The sequence below is a fragment of the Simochromis diagramma genome, unplaced genomic scaffold (genome assembly GCF_900408965.1).
Source record: "Simochromis diagramma unplaced genomic scaffold, fSimDia1.1 OVJJ01000344.1, whole genome shotgun sequence".
Taxonomy (NCBI): domain Eukaryota; kingdom Metazoa; phylum Chordata; class Actinopteri; order Cichliformes; family Cichlidae; genus Simochromis; species Simochromis diagramma.
In genome coordinates this window covers 3447502-3469347 of record NW_024387375.1, presented here as the reverse complement: position 1 = coordinate 3469347, position 21846 = coordinate 3447502, and the positions used below count along the sequence as shown (strand labels likewise).

Below are 21846 nucleotides of genomic sequence, written 5' to 3'. Positions count from 1 at the left end.
GCCAGTGTGCAGGCAGAGAGGAGATCCTGGGAACCCACTGCTATGTAAGGATGGGGATATTATATTGGGGGGTATGTTTTCGTTTCACACCAGCTGGAAAGACAGAAAGGATACCTACACGCACAAACCACTGCCACTTCAATGCACCAGGTAAGTCTCATCAACGAAATGCATTTAGATTAAAGGAATCTCCTAGAAGTCATTTGATACAAATAAAACTTGATAAATATTTTGTATTATGTATGTTTGGTTTCAGTTATATAAATCATTGACATTAAATGGTTTTGTTTGAAATACTTTTTCTCTCTATTTTATGAATTATTAATAATTGTCTCAATTAAGTTTAAATTTCAGAGATTTGCAGTTTGCCCAAGCTATGCTTTTTGCCATTGAGGAGATTAATAACAGTACAGACCTACTGCCGGGAGTCACTCTGGGCTATAAAATCTTTAATACTTGTGGCAATGTTGCCCGAAGTGTAGGACTTACACTGGCTTTGGCTAATGGTAATGAAATTGTGTCTGTACCCTCCAAGGCATCATGTACCAGACCTGCGCACGTACAGGCCATAATGGGAGAGACCTCTTCCTCTCCAACCATAGCAATAGCCACTGTTATTGGACCATTTCATGTACCAGTAGTGAGTAGAACTGATATTTTATAAAATGAAATAATGTAACTAAATCATTTTCCCAACTCCTCTGAGCAAATTTAATTAAGTGTTTGTCTTATTTTTAACATCTTAATCTTCTCTCATTCTGTGTCTTTTTCAAATATAAGTTCTTTATGTTTAATTCTAGATCAGCCACTTTGCCACATGTGCTTGTCTCAGTGACAAAACCAAGTACCCATCCTTCCTCAGAACAATACCCAGTGACTACTACCAGAGCAGAGCCCTGGCCCATTTGGTCAAGCATTTTGGATGGACTTGGGTTGGAGCTATCAGAACTAATAATGATTATGGAAATAATGGCATGGCCACATTTACAGAAACTGCACAGCGCCTGGGCATCTGTCTGGAGTATTCTGTATCTTTTTTTAGAACAGATCCATCTGACAAAATAAGAGAAATAATTCGCACTATAAAGGCTTCAACCTCCAAGGTGATCATTGCCTTTCTGTCACACAAGGAGATGGATGTTCTGATACATGAGTTTTCATACCATAACTTGTCTGGGTATCAGTGGATAGGTAGTGAGTCTTGGATATTTGATTCGCAAACAGCAAAAATGGACATACATCACATACTGAATGGTGCCATAGGCCTTTCCATTCCCAAAGCGCATGTCACTGGCCTGAGAGAGTTCATACTGGATGTGAAGTCACTCAATTCATCTAACAATGAACTATTTACTGAGTTCTGGGAGGCATTATTTAACTGTAAGTTTAGGCAGTCAACATCATCAGCAAACATTCAGAGAGAGTGTACTGGAGATGAAGATCTGAACGGAGTTCAAAACAGCTTCACTGATATGTCTCTCATGCCTATCTTTAACAATGTCTATAAAGGAGTGTATGCTGTGGCCCATGCCCTTCACAACATTGTCAGCTGTAATAAAGCATGTAGCAACAATGTGCAGCTAGATCCATTCACGGTGAGCTTAAAACCAACTAATACTATTGTTAACACATTAAGTTCAATTAGAAAGAAAAACGTTTTTAAGAAAAAAGCTAATGTCTTATATTCGTAAGTCAATGGGTGTGCAAGATCTCAGTCATGCAATATACTGAGTTATGACATATTTCTTAGATTTTACAACACATACGAAAGAGTCACTTCACAACTAAGGAAGGGGATGAGGTTTACTTTGATGAGAATGGAGATCCAGCAGCAAAGTATGAAATTATAAACTGGCAGCCAAAAGAAAACGGCGTTGTGGAGTTTGTGACAGTTGGTCTTTATGATATATCATTAGCTCCAGAAAAACAGCTAAATTTCCAAAACAAGTCTTTAATTTGGGCAAGAAACTCAAAGCTGGTAAGCTATAAAATATTTAAAAATTATATTATACCTGTACATATTTCATACATATTTTTATATAGTTTCACGCTATGTTTTTTTGCTTATTGCTACATGTTGGAAAGATGACACCATGCAGTGTTTTTCATATTTTATATAAAGTTTTATGTAATTATTCATGCAGGTCCCTGTGTCAGTTTGCAGCGAGAAATGTCCGCCAGGAACACGCAAGGTTCTCCAGAAAGGAAGGCCTGTTTGCTGCTATGACTGTATACAATGTGCAGAGGGAGAAATCAGCAACGTTACAGGTTAGATCTCTTTTTTTTTTAAGTTTCACACATAGCAAAAATTTCACATGCCATCCAAAAATATGGACTAATTCCTCTGAAGAATTATTTAATAATTTTGATGAATTGTTTCCTACAAAATTTATAAATCCAAAACATTGTCTAAAGCAGGGGTGGCCAACCAGTCAGAGACCAAGAGCCACTCTTTTTTTTATTGTGTTACCGCAAAGAGCCACATCATACACATGGGCACACATGAACATCACCCATCCCTTCCTCAAATTCAAATTCAAATTCAAATTCAAATTTTATTTGTCACGTACACAGTCATACACAGTACGATATGTAGTGAAATGCTTGGACAATTGCTCGTGACCTAAAGAAAACAAAAAAGGAAAAGGCTATGAATAAGATAGGAAATAAATATGAAAAACTAAAAAGGGTAAATTTAACTAGGAAGGAATAAAATATAAATTAAGGTTAAAAATGAAATAACTGTACAACACAAATTAGAATGAAGGGTAAATTTAACTGGGAGAATAAGATAAAATATATAAATTAAAGTTGAAAATAAAATAACTGTACAACAAAATACACAATATAGAACTATATAAGAATGTATGAAGAAATATAAATAAATATGTACACAATAACAGCAGCATATACACAATAACAGCAGCGTGATTTAAGTAATGAAGTGAAAACAATGTCCAGAATGTCCAGTGTGTGTGTAAGAACTGTATGTGTGGGTCAGTACTGTGTGGTGGTGTGATTGAGAGACCGTATCGCCTGCGGGAAGAAGCTCCTCCTCAGTCTCTCTGTGTTGGTCTTCAGGGAGCGGAATCGCTTTCCTGACCTCAACAGAGAGAACAGTCTGTTGTTGGGATGGCTGAGGTCCTTCACGATCTTCCTGGCCTTGGTCCTGCACCGCCTGCTGTAGATTGAGTGCAGGTCAGGGAGCTCGGAGCGGATGGTGCGCTCAGCTGACCGCACAACCCTCTGTAGAGCTCGTCTGTCCTGCATGGTGCTGTTCCCGAACCAGGTTAAGATGTTTCCCGTCAGGATGCTCTCTATGGTGCAGGAGTAAAAGTTCCTGAGCACCTTGGAGGGCAGTTGGAAGTCTCTCAAGCGTCTGAGGTGGTAGAGACGCTGACGGGCCTTTTTCACCACGGTGTTGATGTGACAGGACCATGACAGGTCCTGCGTGATGTGAACTCCGAGGTATTTGAAGCTGTCCACTCTCTCCACTGGGCACTCGTTGATGACGGGGGTCTGGTAGTTCCTCTCCTGCTTAGTGCTGAAGTCCACTATCAGCTCCTTTGTCTTACTGACGTTTAGAAGGAGGTTGTTCCTCTGGCACCAGTTCTCCAGATTCCTAATCTCCTTCAGGTAGGCCGTCTCGTTGTTATCAGAGATCAGGCCCACCACGACGGTGTCGTCAGCAAACTTGATGATGGTGGTGGAGCTGGTAGTGGCCACACAGTCATATGTGTACAAAGAGTACAGCAGGGGGCTCAGAACACACCCCTGGGGGGCTCCAGTGCTGAGAGTGGTGGAGGCTGAGACATGTCCGCCCATCCTTACTGCCTGTGGTCTGCCAGTTAGGAAGTTGGAGATCCACAGACACATAGATGAGCTGAGTCCCAGATGCTCCAGCTTGGTGGTGAGTGTGGAGGGAATTATGGTGTTAAATGCAGAGCTGTAGTCTATGAAGAGCATTTTAACATAATTCCCCCTTCTAGTGTCCAAGTGAGTGAGTGATGTGTGGAGGAGATGAGAGATTCCTCCCTCTCTCTCACACACACACTCACACACCTCTGCTCAGCCAGATTTATTGTAAATGTCACACACCAACATGATAATGACAGGAATGGACTCCTACAGTACTAAAACCACAGGCCAGTCATTTTCAACAATGAATATTGTGTGCACTGTCTCTCACATACAAACTCTAAGTCCACAAACAAAAATATAATAATCTACAATAGCATTTTTCTTTTACAATGCATGTTGTTTTGTGGGACTTCTGGCATTCCTTGCCTTGAACAATCCTCTTCAAATCTGGCTTGTATTCCGTTGTTACCACTCGAAGCAATGAGTGTCAGTCAGAACAGATCGATGCTTTGACTTCACATGTTTTAGGGTAGAAAACACAGACTTGCAGATGTATGATGACCCAAACATTGACAGTATCTTAAGCGCAGCCCGTTTGACATTGCGGTATTTTTCCATTGGCACACCTTTCCAGAACTCAATGGTCCCTTCCCTTAAAGCAGGTTTCAATTGGTCCTCCTTACAAAGATCGATCATCTCCAACTCAGCCACAGCTTCATCTGTGACTAGCGGGACTTTCAAACAGTCTGTCTCTGCATTAAATGGATCGACAAGGAATGCAATCTGTGGCCTTTTCAATTGTAGATCATGGAACAGGGTCACAAAGCTTTTGTGCAAGTTTTCAACCAGCATTGCATATCTGTCTCTTTCCTTACTCAGGGCAGTGCTGGCGACTTAACCGCTGGCTTTTAGCAGAGTGGGAAAATGCGATAAATCTACCTGTTGAATATGTGCCTTTAACAGCTTCAGTTTGTTGACAAACACAAACACACTTTCCACCAGGTCAGGCAGCATTTTTTAACTTACCCTGCAGGGTCAGGTTCAGTCTGTCCAAGTGACACAGCTTGTCGACCAAAAATGCCAGATCCATAATCCACTTGATGTCCGAGAGCTCGGGATAGTCCTTGTCCTTCTCTTCCATAAACAGTTTCACGGATTCCAAAAGCTCAAAGAAGTGAGAGAGTCTCCACAGTACCTGGCCTTTTGACAGCTACCTCACAGTGCAGTGGAGTGGCAGGTCACCTGGAAGCCCTTGGTCCAGCTCAGCGATGACATTGTTGAATTGCCTGTGGTTAAGCGCATGTGTGCGGATGTAGTTGGCGATTTCCATCAAAGGCTTCATGACGTTATCTAAATTCAATGATTTAGACACGAGTTGCTTCCAAAACTCAGGAAATGTTTGGTCAGCTTGCACAACCCCATGAGCACGTTCACAGATCCCATCATGGCTGGTGCTCCATCCGTGGTTATTGCAGTTAGTTTCGTTATGGGCAGATTCGATTTTTCAAATGCAGCCATCATGGTTTCTTTCACATCTATGGTTTCTCTCTTTTAACCCTTTAGAGCCGATCGGAGTGCATGAAACCAGGCAAAGAGCCGTACCCTGGCCACCCCGGCCTAAAATATACAGAAAAGCAGAATGCATTGATTTGCAAATCTCATAAAGCAATATTTTGATTATTATTTCCAGTTTGTTTTTTTTGTTTTTTGTTTTTGCTGTTGTCGTTGTTTGTTTGCCCATTTTTCTGTGTAAATGTCTGAAAGAAGAATATTGTCCCATTCTTGTCTGATACAGGATTCTAGCTGCTCATCAGAGTGGGTCTTCCCATATGGAAAAGAAATAGTAAAAACTTATATGTGATTACTCATGAAAGTGGCCACTTTCATGAGTAAATCATATAAGGCTTACATGATTTACTCATGAAAGTGGCCACTTTCTCATTACTTTCATACATTGTTTTAGTAAGTATCCAAAACATACAAGTTTCATTATATAATTTTTCAAGGGATCATATATCTGTTTTCACTCTTATATGCTTTTCATACAAGTTTCACACAAGACAGATACAAACTTTATAAGATTTATATATATATTTTCCATATGGGTTCTTTGTCAAGTTTTTATTTTAATTATGTGCCAAATTCTTTAAAAATATTGAAAGTTATGGCCTGCAGAAAGGCCAGTTCGGGACTGGTTTCTTCATGCCAAAATTTTGCTGTTGTGATAAGTGCAGTATGCCTTTTACCATCAGCTTGAATGTCAAACCTTTTTCACAGTAAATACTGCTTGTAAGAGAGAAAGCATGTGCATGTCTTCAGAAATCTTTGTATACACATTTCTTCCTTGGAGCAGTTACAGAAATAACTTTACTCAACAACTGTAAAATCTGCTTCAATATAAAATTTTCAGATTCTGCCACCTGTGTGAGATGTCTCCCTGAGTTTTGGTCAAATGAAAGACGAGATGCCTGTATAAAGAAGGAAGCAGTGTTTTTGTCATATGAAGAAATTATGGGAGCACTGCTCACTGCAGCATCTTTATTTGGGACATGCATGACTGCTAGTGTGATACTCATTTTCTTCAAATATAGGAAAACTTCCATTGTCAGAGCAAACAATTCTGAGCTGAGTTTCCTGCTGCTCTTCTCGTTAATTCTGTGCTTCCTGTGTTCTCTGACCTTCATTGGTAAGCCATCTGACTGGTCTTGTATGCTGCGACACACAGCATTTGGCATCACCTTTGTCCTCTGTATCTCTTGTCTTCTGGGAAAAACAATGGTTGTGTTAATGGCCTTCAGAGCTACAGGTCCAGGTAGTAATGTTAAAAAGTGGTTTGGACATGTACAGCAAAGACTCTGTGTTCTGGGTTTCACTCTGATACAAGTTATCATATGCATCATTTGGTTAACAACTTCACCTCCTTTCCCATCTCAGAATTTTAAGGAATTCAAAGATAAAATCATCTTAGAGTGTGCCCTTGGCTCAGCTGTAGGGTATTGGGCTGTGATAGGATACATTGGAATACTGGCCATTTTGTGTTTCATTTTTGCATTTCTAGCTCGGAAACTGCCTGATAATTTTAATGAAGCCAAATTGATCACTTTCAGCATGCTGATATTCTGTGCAGTATGGATTACATTTATCCCAGCATATGTCAGCTCCCCTGGGAAATTCAGTGTTGCTGTAGAAATATTTGCTATACTTTCATCTAGTTTTGGACTGCTAATTTGCATCTTTATACCCAAATGTTATATCATCTTACTGAAACCAGAAAAGAATACCAAGAAGAACATGATGGGGAAGAAGTCACCACATTTATTTTGAGAAATATAAAAAATGTTTTTTTGGCATGCTATATAAAAAGTATATTTGCATTACACTTGCATGGCAGGACTTTGCATAACAGTGAATAACAATAAATAGCTTAAATAACTGTAATTAAATAAAGTCACTGTCAGAAGAAAATTGTACATGTTTTTTTTATTGATCACTAAGCAATCCACATGTCTACGTGACTTTTCACATGAACTCTTGTGTGATAAACTTATTTAGCAACTAACAGCTTCCTCTTTTCTAAGAACATACAGACTTAGAAAAGGGGAACCTCAGCTCTAAGTTCTTGGAATAACTTTGTTATCTTTGTACACACATGTGACCAGCTTGTATAAATAAAGAACGCAGACAGTGACAGAGCGCGAGTGCCCTCCTGCAAGGACGAGCGCTCTGTGACTGCCCTCGCGAGTAAAGACGACTGGAGTGTTTGTGTTTTCTAACTCAGGTGTCTTAGCTGAAGAACTGTGGGGCGTTTCTTAGAAATCCCCTGTCAGTCACTCAACTAATCATTTCTTCACATTTGACAGTAAATGCTTTAATTTTGATTTTTTTTTTTTAAATGTATTTAGCATTGCTTAGTGTCAAAGCATGCCTTGAAGTGGTGTCTCCTGAAGTAAAACAAATGAAATCAATAATGTCATAGATCACTGATTCTAAAAGTGAGGTCTACAGTTTTTGATTTGGTTTAATCTAATCAACCTAATTAAGCTAATCATTTGTAGCCATCAGAGTGCAGAAGTTAAGATTACATTGAAAATGAAAATACATGAAAATAGCTTGTCTTAGGCTTAAATTATTATCAAGTATTATTTTAGGTTTGGCTAACTGAAGTACTACCCATGGCACGCAGTGTTGTGTGTTGAGTGACATTTTTTTTAATGCTTTAGTGCACAGTGTAGACCAGGCGTCTCGAACTCCGGTGCTTGAGGGCCGCTGTCCTGAGAATTTTCCATGAGTCCCTGTTGCAACACACCTGAAAACAATTAGTAGGTCATTAGCAAGACTCTATAGAACTTGACTGCATGCTGAGGTGGCAATTCAACCATTTGATTCATTTTACAGCAGCTCATGAGTGAATGAACATGGTTCAATAAAAGTACATTTTTACAAACACTTACATTTACTTAAATTTAATTGGGTAGAGTTATGGGTGGCCACTTTCGCAGGGAGTAAAGTCCTATACTCTTGCTAACGACCTACTAATTCTATTCAGGTCAATCAATCAATCAATCAATCAAAATTTATTTCTATAGTAGCACATATTAAAAACCAAAGTGCTTCACAGTCAGACAGAGCAATAGAATGAGACAATTAAAACAAAACAGTTAAGAAAGAACAGGGCAAAAAACAATATAGGTGACAACACAACAAGCCAGATAATAGTCTGCTAGTTTGAATCAAAAGCCAAAGTAAAGAGATAAGTTTTGAGATGCAATTTAAAAAACTGGATAGACTTGGAGGTACGAATATGAGCAGGGAGGTTATTCCAGAGTCTAGGTGCTACGGTAGCAAAGGCCCGGTCACCTCTGGACTTCAGACAAGACCTCAGTTGCCTTAGGAGCATCTGATTGGAAGATCTTAGTGTTCTATTGGGATTGTACAAATACAGGAGTTTGGATAGTTAGCTGGGCGCTAAATTGTTTAGAATTTTAAAAGGGAGCCAATGTAAGTTGGCTAAAACTGGAGAGATGTGATCATAGGTTCTAGTACCTGTTAAGAGACATGCAGCTACATTTTGAACTAATTGGTAAAGAGAAGAGTGTTGGAGGCCCAAGCAGAGGGAGTTACAGTAGTCCAGTCTGGACGTGATAAATGCGTGGATAAGCTTTTCAAGGTCCTTTAAAGGAAGGAACGGTTTTGCTTGAGATATCTGGCGCAACTGGTAAAAGCTGCTTTTTACCACTGTGGAGACCTGGTTCTCTAGATTAAAAGAGCTAATCAGGAACACTCTGAGGTTTCTTACAGTGAGCAAGAGATGGCTAGCAAGAGGACCTAAGAGGACGTACCTCATGAAGACAGCTGAACAGAAGTTGCAAAGAAGCAGAGACATCAGAATTAATTAAAGGCGAATAAATTTGGATATCAATGGCATAACAGTGGAAGGAGATGTTATATATATATATATATATATATATATATTTTATTAATCCCAACGGCAGCATGTACAAGGAGAAAAAAAACTGGACCGAGCACAGACCCTTGAGGCACACCACTGTAAATTGGGGCAGAGGTCAAGGTGTGTTCCCCTATAGCAACGGAGAACGATCTGTCTGAGAGATAAGATTTAAACCACACTCAAAAAAATCAACTAGGGCATGTGTTTGATTAGCAAAGCAGTAATATGTTTACATTACACGAAGAAATCATTTTTATGGGTATTAAATGATTCATTCTTTTTTGTTGAATATGAGTCAAAGAAAATTCTGATGAGTTAAATTCATTCATGGCAATCCAATGAGAATGAGGTCCATCAAACCAACGACTCAGATAGCGTCATGCATTGCGCATGCTCTACGCCCACCGGATGCGGAAGAGTCCGTTGAGAGTTGACGAGCGCATGTGGAGTTACTCCTTTGGTATACTTGACAGTAAGGTAAGTTATTCACATATCTCTTTATATATTTATTTAGGTTAGGAGTGTGAGAGATAAATACTATTTGTTAAATGTTTTACCTCTAAGTGGTAACTTAGAGGAGCTTTATATATCAGGGAGTGTGTGGAGCCAAACACTTTTCACATGTAAGTCGTGAATTTGAATTTTCTTTCCAACTTAACCGGAGTGGCTAATTGTTGCAACAGAGCAAAAACTGACGAGGCTATTTTGGTAAGTTCGGTTTTTGTGTCTGTTGACTTTGAATGAGGTGTGTTTCATGGTTATCTGCATGGTTAGGACTGTTTTTTCTCTGAAGTTAGCTAACTTTGAAGAGTGTCATGTCGGCGGGAAAGCCGCGTAGAGTAATGTCTTCGCATATAAATCCTTGAATGAAGGGTTACTTTCTCCTTAACCGGAGTTGGTGATTGTTGGTAGCAGTGGTAAGACTGACTGAAATAGTTTTGGTGATTTTTATGATGCTGTACTTAAAATTGCTGTTTTTGTCAGTGGAGTTTAGTAAGGGAACAACCGCATTAACTGGATAGATGAAGGGTTGAATTCAACTAAACCAGTGTTTTGCGGAATTAATAACAAGGAGAAAGAGAAAATCTGTCACAATAATTGCATGTGTATTTTCTGTTTTTTGTAATATCTTCACTTAGTTTTTGAATTCAGAATGATTTAGGTGGATCATTGTTCGGGTCATAGTTTCTCTGCTCTCTGCATTAAGGCTGACTAACAGTCTTCACATTTCACAGTATGTAGATATTAACACAAATTCATCAAGAGTAATAATTTTATTTTAATTAAATAATTTCTCTCCCCAGAAATACGTCGAAAAATAAAGCCACATTCCCGTGTTCTGAGATTCTTATACCTCCTCAACAATACATGGTAAGTTTCATATGTTTGACATATTATTATTATTATTATTATTAGTAGTAGTAGTAGTAGTAGTAGTATTGTTGTTGTTGTTATTATTAATCTGTTTTTCAGATTGACAAGGAATTCCTGCGCATATCGACAGTACCTCTGCTATCTACATTCTTTTCTGAGCTAGACTTGTACACTCCATGCATGATGGAGATCTTTAGAAGCAAAGGTGGAGGGCTGGAAGAAAAATGAGACGCATCATGGGGACCATCTCCAAGGTGTGTGCTAAAATGGTTAAACCTGTGTTTACGAACTTTTTATGCCCATAACATGACAATTTTATGAGCAAAAGTAGCTATACATATGGTAGGCAAAAGTCCCAAGTTGTTTTCATATTGTTATACAAATTATATAAGCGTCAGTCTTATATTAGTAATTGATAAAGTCATATGGTTAATCTTGATCAAAATGAAAAAACAAGCGTGTTTGGTTGCCTCATTTTGTGTCTGATTTGGTTGAGATAGATGAGCACTTGCCTTTTGGTCCTTCCAAACCAAGTATTCCTTTTTCAAACTGCTGCCTGAAAGCTAAATATTGTCATTATGGATTCCCTTTTTCCCTAGGATGACACAATACATAAAAGACGAGCATCCATCCCGAAGTCCTTCTGTGACTACGAGACCGTGAGAAACTTGTGAAGGAATATACAGTGAGTTATATTCACAAGGTGTTCTGTGTTATGTAACTTAATGCAGTGGTAATTTTGATATATGAAACAGCAAAATGTGACACCCTGTACAACTAAAACATATTGTAATTTTTCCTTGTTTTGTTTAATGCCAAATTTCTGAGGTGTGAAACCAGAGACATAGACTTTAGAATTTGGTAAATATATCAGCATATCCACGCTGATTGCTGAATTCCTTTTCTTTTCTTTTTTTTCTTTTTTGCATATCTAGACCCAAACAAATGTATTATTATATTTCACATCACCGAACATTGAGGCCAACGCTGAAGCCATAGAACAAACTGTGATGGGAGTGTATGTCCTACAGCATGAGGGAGATGACCCAGAGAACATCGGTGTCCTGATTGAAGGTGTGGAGATTCTCACTGGTTTGAGGAGCATTGCAATTGCTTGTGCTCTGTTATTTGGACTGATATACTGTCTGAACCTAAGCTACCCACCGGAGCTCAAATGGACTTTTGAAGTCTTGCAAAAGATTATCATGAAGCTGGATCGGCAGAGGTTTCACATTCAGGGAAGCCAGATATTTTTCCATATTTCTACAATACAAATTTGTGTTTACCTTTTAAAGTTCAAAATTGGAAGTTATAAAATGTTCATAAGGACTATGTGGTTTGCTCAGTGGACATTAGACAAAGATTGTTGGTTCATAAGTTAAAATCTCATACACTTGCAGTGTAAACACTGATTTTTGCAAAGAACTCTGCTAGCTAGCATAATGGACAGGTTTTTAACGGGGCTCGCACACAAACGAGAAACAGAAGATGAAGCATCACCAAATATGCATACAGACCCACTTCCTTCCAAATCATATCTTGCGCTTGGCTTCAGTTGCGCAACGGTGGGTAATGAGGAGAGGCCGCAGTGTGTTGTCTGTCTTAAAGTGCTAGCTTGTGACAGTTTGAAGCCTAGCAAGCTAAGACGCCACTTGGAGACAAAACATCCAGAGCACAAAGACAAATCAGTAGACTTTTTCAGACAAAAACTGGTCGTCGTGGTCAACAATGTCACTTTACCAAAGCTGCATCTGTTTCGGCAAATGCTCTCCTCAGCTCCTATAAAGTTGCCTACCGAATGGCTCGGTGTAAAAAGCCGCACACAATTGCAGAGGAATTAATACTTCCCTGTGCTATGGATATGGTTTCAACTATGATTGATGACGCAGCAGCCAGCAAACTATGGGATATTCCTCTGTCCAATAATACCATCGGCAGGCGCATTTATGATATGTCAAAGGACATAGAGGAGCAACTTAATGATAAGGTGCGTGACAGCCGCTTTTCTCTGCAGATGGATGAAGCCACTGATAGTAACAAAGACTGCTTACTGATAACGTATGTCAGATTCATTGATGGATGAGGGAGGAATTACTTTTCTGCAAACAAGTTCCTACCAGAGCCACTGCAAAAGAACTGTTTAAAATCATAGACTCTTACTTAAAAGAGGTCGAGCTGAAATGGGAGGACTGTGTGGGGATTTGCACTGCAAGCGCTGATCAAGCGCGTCTCCCCCAATGTGCAGTGGACGCACTGTATGATACACCGCGAAGCACTGGCGTCTAAACAGCTCAGTCCTGAGCTGAGTAACGTAATGACTGATGTCATCACCACAGTCAACTACATCAAAACACGACCTGTGAAAGCCCGGATTTTTTCGGCACTGTGTGAAGAAATGGGCTCCGACCACACAGCCGTTTTGTATCACAGCGAGTCCTGATGGCTGTCACGTGGGAAGGTGCTATCCAGGGTCTTTGAACTGCGAGATGAGATCCGCATCTTTTTGAAGGAAGAGGGCAGTGATCTTACCAACAAATTTAACTGTAACAACTTTCTCGTGAAACTGGCATACCTCAGTGACATGTTCCTGAAACTCAATGAACTAAATTTGCAGATGCAGGGCACAAACACTCACCTCCCACATCTGACAGATAAAGTCACATCATTTGTCAGAAAACTTGAAATGTGGAAGCAGCGAGTGAAAGATGGAAATGTGGACTCATTTGAGAATTTGAAATCATTCATTGAAGACAACAAGCTGCAGAATACAGTGATCCCATGCATGAAAGAACACATGTCTGCCCTTCAGAAACATTTCCAGAGATATTTCCTGGTGCAAGATTCCAAAGAATATGACTGGATCCGTGACCCCTTCAGTGCAACACCCCCTGCTGACACACATCCGAGGAGGAACAGTTCATTGATCTTACCTCTGATTCAACTAAGAGGCTGCAGTTTAATTCAAAGACCCTGGTTGCATTTTGGATTGGAGTGGACAAAGAGAGCCTTGGCAATACTTCTTCCTTTTGCCACATCCTACTTATGCGAGGTAGGCTTTTCTGCTGTGGCTTCAATCAATCCTGACATTTTGGAGATATACATACTATACTATACTTTATACAGTAAAGTTACAGCGGGATACAAATAATATCAGGCTGATCCTGCCACGATTTGTTCCCTCGGTTCAAATCACGGACAAACAGTATCCCACAGCTGTTTATGTTTTTAAACCCATTTTGCAGAGAGGCATTTTTTGAAAAATGTATTGATAGCAATGTTGAATATTATTACACAGGAAAAAAAAAACAACTACACGTAAAATAATCACACCGTGACGCCTTTGTAAATGGAGGGACATTAACTGCGTGTGTATGTAAGTGTGTAAAACCTGCAGATAGTCAGATTAACAGTATCTTGTCTATCTGCCATTCTGCAATTCATCTCATGTAAACAATAACGTGGCACACAGCGTGACGTGAAAAAAGGCACACACCTTTGACGTTGCGTGACTAACTCTGTATTCCTCGTCCACACGTAAACGCAAAAAAGGAGTTTAAAAAAAATTTCAGTTTTCGGTGATTCGAAACGCCGCTTACGTGTTAACGAAACAGCTGTGTTTTCAAAAATACCCATGTAGGTGTGGACATAGCGTAAAAGAGTTAGTAGTTTATTTTCTTACTACCTGTAATTTATTGCAGATTACTTGTATTTGCTTAATTGTTTACTAAATGTTTGAGGTGTGAAATAAACCGCAATGGAGCCAAATATGGGTGTGTGTGGTTGGAGGATGTGTGCGTGCGTGCGTGCATGCGGGGGGGGGGGGGGGGGGTGGCGCGAACATTTTTCTTGTAAAACAAAGGGGGGCCCAGCAAAAAAAGTTTGGGAATCACTGACCTAGAAGGAGTTTAAGGCTGCTTGTTCCATTACTGGTCATGTCATTCTCTCATGTGGAGTGCATAATGGATAATGTAGGCTGGAGTGGGTATAATAAAACTAACCTTTATCATAGAAACAGAAAACCCAGTTTGCAGGTAAAAAAGACAGCAGTATAAAACAACAAAAAAACGAGGAAAGGTCTAAAAAGCTTGGAAAAAACTACTAAACTTCCTTAAGTTGAAAACATTTGAAAATGTTTCACCACTCATCATTCTGAAGAAGCTTAAAAAAGAAACTTAAAAAAGTCTGGCTGCATTCAATCCAAACTCCTTAGACTAACATGACCCTAATTACTGAAAACATACAGAGAAAAACTGAAGAAAACTTTAAATACAAACACCAAGGTAATTAGGGAGAGGGGAAACACCTGGGGAAAACTAACAAGATGAAGGAAGGAAAAGATAATGCACACAAGACTTTAGCCATGAGCCATGGTCTGAGTAACTTTCATCACTCAGGCCCAGTGTTGGTCAAGTTACTTGAAAAAAGTAATCAGTAACTTTACTTCCCCAAAAAAGTAATCCTGTTACTTAACTGATTACTTCTTTTCAAAAGTAATTAATTACTTAGTTACTTTTTAAAAACATGATTTGCAACCTTAATAGGTGATAAAGCGATAGATCTTTCAGCCCAATTCTACTTTTTCTGCATAATCCATCATACAAAATGTAATCAAATGGAAAAGTCTCTTTTTAAAACTTGTTTTATTAGTGTAAATCTTTTAACTTTATGCATCAAGCAAAAATTAAATTATATGTAACATTCTCTGACTGGAAGAAATTTGTTTAACATTTAAACCTATTTTCTGCACATTCCAGCACATTTTTTTTTTGTGTGTGTGTGTGTGTGTTTACACTCACTCTTTCAAATAGATGCAAGTAAAACACAGCAGAAAATAAATAAAATCAAAGACTAGCGGTCCTGTTGCTCTATTTTCACCTGTAAAGCAGGACTGGGGTAGACGGAGGTTTGCCCTGGTGCAGGTGTGTCGCAGCGATCAGTTGAAGAATCCACGAGTTTCTCTGTGAATTTCCCATTACGTCGTAGCGCACTCGGTGCTTGCTTGGAAGTTTAGGGTTTTTTTTTTTTTTTGCTGTAAAAAGAAGTTTTCTTCCCACACACAACAGACACTAATGTTTTTGTCACTTTTTATGGAATCAAATTCAAAATAAGGTCGGTACTTCCACGCTTTAAACGCTGTACACTCATACTCTCCCGCACTTGATATATTATCCATTGTTGATCTGCACACAGCTGTTGTCACAAACATCGCACTCGCTTATGTCACTGTCATGAGACATTCTCGCAAAAAAATAACGGTTTTAGTAACGCAGTAATGCAGCGTGCTTACGGGAAAGTAACGGTAATCTAATTACCGTTTTTGCAATAGCAATCCCTTACTATACTCGTTACTTGAAAAAAAGTAATTGGATTACAGTAACGCGTCACAAGTAATGCGTTACTGCCCATCTCTGCTCAGGCCACTCCCACACGAACCCTATTCAGACTAAGTGTCTTGTTTGCATTACCTCTGAGCAATTTGCAACCATTTTGTTCTCCAATGTGTGCCTTTTTCTTGTATATATTTCTCTTATTTTGTATATATCCCTCTTGGTTGTATTTATTGATTGTATATATTTCTCCTGTCTAATATTTATATTTTAATCTGGCACAGTTGGTGTGGAGCACCTACAATTTAATTGTAGGTGTTGAAATAAGCAACTGAGTACATACAAAATATAATCATGAATGAAACCCAAAAAACTATGAGTAAAAGACCAAAGAACATAAACATAAAGAAACCAACAGAGAAATATCCCCAAAAAGGTTAAAAACTCAAGATTGCCAAAACTACAAAAAAACAAAAACAAGACTCAGACAGAAAATTGAAATGAAAAAAAAAAATACAAAACTCCAAGACAGTATGAGTGCAATGAAATTCCAATAACTCCACGTTTACTTTCATTTCGACGTTTGCAAATATATTTTATCATTTTCATTGGAAATTTGAAATGTAAAATAACCCAGTGCAATTTAATATTCGTGTTTTAACCTCCTATGACCTGGCGTCCACATATGTGGACATCACATTTTGGGTTGTCTAGACCAAAATACTAAGTTTAGCTCCACAAGGGCCTGATATCCACTTATGAGGACATTATACTGCCTCTGTTTTATCAAAATTTAAAACAAATGTCTTCATATGTGGCTCTCATTTTTCTTAGAAACAAAAATCGGGTAAAAAAAAAAAAAAAAATCTGGTGAATCTTGGTTTTACATTCATCGGGTCCCAATCAGCCCAAATATCAAAGAGAAATTAAAAATGCATGCCATGGAAGAGTTCGGGACTTAGGAGGTTAAATGACATATGTAAGTTATTTAAAATTGTAGAAATAGTGAGAATGCCTTCAGGAGTTTGTAAAATACAAAATGAAACGAAAGAAAGGACAGTTTTGTACTTCTTTGTAATAAATTCAAAGGAATGCTAATGGAGGTCTAAATCGATTGACTCAGGAAATAAACCATCAATTCCTAACAAAATCAGTTTGCTTTCCTGAAATCCAGTATTCGTATCTTTTCATACTGTATTTTCACGACCATAAGGCGCACTAAAAAGTCTTAGATTTTCTTCAAAAAGTACGGCGCACCCTATAGCGCAGTGCGCCCTGTGTGTTGTAAGGAGGACGTAATAGAGAACACCATGAGAACGCTAAAGGGTGAAGTGTGGGCGTTGATCGTATATACCGGACAATCGCACATACCTGTCCTTTTATACAGGTATGTGCGTTATGTGGAACATCGTTGTTTTAACAACCCTGAAAATGGCAAAGAGACACGCTTATGAAGCACAGTTTAAACTGAAGGCCATCAGCTATGCGGAGGAACATGGAAATCGAGCAGCCACGAGAGAATTTAAGATTAACGAATCGATGGTTCGCAAATGGAGGAAGCTAGAAAACAAGCTCCGGCAGGTCAAGAAAACGCAGCTGAGTTTCTGCGGACATAAGGCGAGGTGGCCCGAGTTGGAGGAAAGACTCGAGCGGTGGATCATCGAGCAAAGAACGAGCGGGAGAAGCGTTTCGACGGTCACCATTCGGCTAAAAGCAGTTTCACTAGCTGAAGAGATGAACATTGAACATTTCCAAGGAGGTCCGTCTTGGTGCTTTCGTTTTATGAAACGGTGCCATTTTTCCATCCGGACCAGGACTACGGTAGCGCAGCAACTTCCAGCGGATTATAAGAAAAAGCTGGCCATCTTCCGCTCCTACTGCAGCAAACACATCGGCGACAAAAACATCCAGCCCAGCCACATCACAAACATGGACGAGGTCCCGCTCACTTTTGACATCCCGGTGAGTCACACTGTGGAGAAGAAGGGGACCAGCACGGTAGCGATACGCACAACGGGGTATGAAAAGTCTTCTTTTACTGTTGTGCTTGGCTGCCATGCTAATGGACAGAAACTGCCGCCTATGGTGATTTTTAAGCGAAAGACTTTGCCTAAAGAGAAGTTTCCAGCAGGAATCATCATTAAGGCAAATGAAAAGGGCTGGATGGATGAGGAAATGATGAAAGAGTGGCTGAGGGAGGTGTATGTAAGGAGACCAGGTGGTTTTTTCCACGCATCACCATCGCTCTTAATCTGTGACTCTATGCGTGCCCATCTCACAGCCGATGTGAAAAAACTAGTGAAACAAATGAACTGTGAGCTTGCTGTCATTCCGGGAGGCCTGACAAAGGAACTCCAACCGCTGGGCATCGGTGTGAACCGCCCGTTCAAAGTAAGGCTGCGAGCGGCCTGGGAGCGATTGATGACCGATGGAGACCACAGTTTCACCAAGAGTGGAAGGCAGCGCCGGGCGAGTTACGCCACAATTTGCCAATGGATTATAGATGCTTGGGCTAACATGTCTGCTGGCACTGTTGTTCGAGCTTTCGCAAAAGCCGGCATCATTTCCGAGGAGCCGCACGGCACGGAAAGTGACTCTGACAGTGAAGAAAGTGAACCTGGCATGTTTGATGGAGATTTAGCACAGCTGTTCAATTCAGACACAGAGGATGAGGACTTCGATGGGTTTGATTGATGATAAAAATGTGAGTACCAAACTTTGTTTTGCTCCTGCTTTATTTTTAAATATGCACACTTGTATGCTTGTGTGTTGTTGATGATGACGATTACCGGTAATAGAAATGTGAGTAAGGTACCGAACTCAGGTTTGCTCCCGCTTTATTTGTAAATACGCATACGGTACTTGTATGCGCCCTATAATCCAGTGCGCCTTATGTGTGTGTTAAATACAGTAATGGCACACATAACTGAGACTGCGCCTTTTAGTACAGTGCGTCTTATGGTCGTGAAAATACGGTACATTAACCTTCATTTGGCTTTCACTGTTTTCCACTGTTACAATTCTATGTTTAAATACATGTTTAAAAACAAAATGTCCAAGACAACATGATGTTTCAGTGAGATAAACTATGTATATATATTAGAGGTTTGCAAAGCAGGCTACAAATGAAAAAACCCTTTTTTGTTTGCTTTTTTTTTCATTTGGGTATGTCTCTCTTTTTGCTCCACCTACAGGTTGACAGAAATGAGTCACCACTACTGTATCATTATTTCTCATGTTACTCCAAAATGCATAAATACCAGTTTAAGATTCAAATGTATCTAAAGGCACATGTGATGCAATCCAGTGTTTTATTTCTCACCAACAGCATGACATCAATGCATAGCTGGCCACAGCAGGGTTGGGCAATTTTACAAGTGTTATTGGTGGTGTCTTTCTCTCAGGCTGATGAACAAGTATGCAGGCAAATGGGGGATCCTGAAAACCCCCAACTATCTCAGGATGGTAATATGGTATTAGGGGGGATCTTCTCATTTTACAGCAGTTGGAAAGACAGAATGGACACCTACTTGCATAAACCACTACCACTGCAATGTACCAGGTATGTGAAGTACTGAGTATTAAGATAATCGTATATGCTTTTGTCATTCCACTGTTTCTGGTTTAAACGTCATTTGGTTTTAATTCCATATTTCAAATTGAATCAAGTTTGAATTTCAGAGGCTTCCAGTTTGCTCAGGCTATGCTTTTTGCCATTGAAGAGATTAATAATAGTACAGACCTACTGCCAGGAGTCTCTTTAGGTTACAAAATCTATGATGAATGTGGCTCCATTGCAAGAAGTGTAAAAGTTGCATTGGCATTGACTACCGATAATACAGTTGTTGCTGCACTATCCAAGACGGCATGTACCAGACCTTCACAAGTGCAGGCCATAATTGGAGAGACATCTTCCTCTCCTTGCATGGCAATAGCTACTGTCCTTGGACCATTTTATATACCAATGGTGGGTGAGATAGCTAATAATAAATATTTGTGGCAAAAAATGCAAGTGTGAATGTTCTACTTGGGACTTTTTCTTTTAGATCAGCCACTTTGCGACATGTGCTTGTCTCAGTGACAAAACCAAGTACCCATCCTTCCTCAGAACAATACCCAGTGACTACTACCAGAGCAGAGCCCTGGCCCATTTGGTCAAGTATTTTGGATGGACTTGGGTTGGAGCTATTAGAAATAATGATGATTATGGAAATAATGGCATGGCTACATTCACAGAAACTGCACAGCAGCTGGGCATCTGTCTGGAGTATTCTGTATCTTTTTTCAGGACAGATCCATCAGACAAAATACAAGAGATAATTGACATTGTCAAAACTTCAACTTCCAAGGTGATTGTTGCCTTTATGTCACACATGGATATGGATGTGCTAATACATGTATTATCCCAGCATAATTTGACTGAATACCAGTGGGTAGGTAGTGAGGGCTGGATAGTTGATTCTCAAATAGCTGCAATGGATATACATCACATACTGGATGGTGCCATAGGCCTTTCTATTCCAAAAGCACATGTCAGCGGCCTGAGAGAGTTCATGCTGGATGTGAAGCCACTCAATTCATCTAATAATGGACTGTTTCCCGAGTTCTGGGAGGCATTATTTAACTGTAAATTTAGGCAGTCAGCATCATCAGCAAACATTCAGAGAGAGTGTACTGGAGATGAAGACCTGACAGGAGTACAAAACAGCTACACTGATATGTCTCTCATGCCTATCTTTAACAACGTCTATAAAGGAGTGTATACTGTGGCCCATGCCCTTCACAATATCCTCAAATGTAATAAAACATGTAACAAAGCTGTTCCGCTAGACCCATTCACGGTGAGCTTTTTAATAACTTAAAGTATAGTTTTAACATTACACAATAACAATCAATAAAAAAAATGTTTTTATATATATTTTTAAAGTACATTAAATTGATATTTTTTGTTCTTTTGCCAGTTACATCTCATCTTTTTGCCAAATTACTGATGGGTAATTAAATAAATTAATGCCTTTTTATAGATTTTACAGCACATAAAAAACATTTACTTTAAAACAAAAGAAGGCGATGAGGTTTACTTTGATGAGAATGGAGATCCAGCAGCAAAATATGAAATTATAAACTGGCAGCCAAGAGAAAACGGCGTTGTGGAATTTGTAACAGTTGGTCTTTATGATGCATCTTTAGCTCCAGAAAAACAGCTGCATCTGCAAAACAAGTCTTTAATTTGGGCAAGAAACTCAAAGCAGGTAAGATATCAGTGTAACTAATTTTAATAATCATTAATTCCATTTTAATAAAATAATTTGGCACAAGGCTTTTAAACTGTAAATATCAACACTTCACCGAGTTCTTTCGATTCCTCAGAGGCATCCAATGGAAGACAAAACACTGCTCAGTAGACCATTTAACACTTTATTACTTCTAGATGGGAGATGCGTCCTGCATGACACGTTGCCGTGGATCTCAAAATGGTGGTGTGCCCCTAACAGGTTTATTAAAGAAGCTCTCTCATTCTAGTCTAAACAACAGTGTCTCAGTAACTTTCCACTAGAGATGGTCCCCTCTTATCTACATTTTCCCAGGCAAGCGTGAGCGAGTCTACAGCTTTCTACTCCCCAAGGACACATGGTCTAATGCCTTTATTTTTCAGGGCTGTGTCCACTTAATACTACACTATATAACTTGATAACCCTTATTTATTGATTATTGAGGCACTGAAAATTATTTAATCCCAGCAAAATCTATATGAGCTTTAATGTTCCATAATTCATCAAAATTAACAATTTATGGTTGCAAGGGCAATATTATACATACATTTTTTTCTCTCAT

At 39.3% G+C, this 21846-nt stretch overlaps 1 protein-coding gene, 1 long non-coding RNA gene and 1 pseudogene across 2 annotated transcripts; all 3 read left to right on the top strand.

Moving 5' to 3' along the window:
• The first annotated feature begins 376 nt into the window (after positions 1 to 376).
• LOC120720008 lies at positions 377 to 8439 on the top strand (annotated as a pseudogene).
• Positions 8440 to 10488: 2049 nt separating this feature from the next.
• On the top strand, positions 10489 to 11443 carry LOC120720009. The gene is made up of 3 exons (XR_005692771.1): positions 10489 to 10681; positions 10784 to 10938; positions 11284 to 11443. It is a non-coding gene; the product is annotated as an uncharacterized LOC120720009 (long non-coding RNA).
• A 1114-nt stretch (positions 11444 to 12557) lies between these two features.
• LOC120719950 (vomeronasal type-2 receptor 1-like) lies at positions 12558 to 21153 on the top strand. Its single transcript, XM_040009511.1, has 3 exons — positions 12558 to 12742; positions 19416 to 19476; positions 20058 to 21153. Exons 1-3 carry the CDS (start codon positions 12558 to 12560, stop codon positions 20871 to 20873), a joined length of 1062 nt encoding a protein of 353 aa, XP_039865445.1. The 3' UTR covers positions 20874 to 21153.
• The last annotated feature ends 693 nt before the right edge of the window (positions 21154 to 21846 follow it).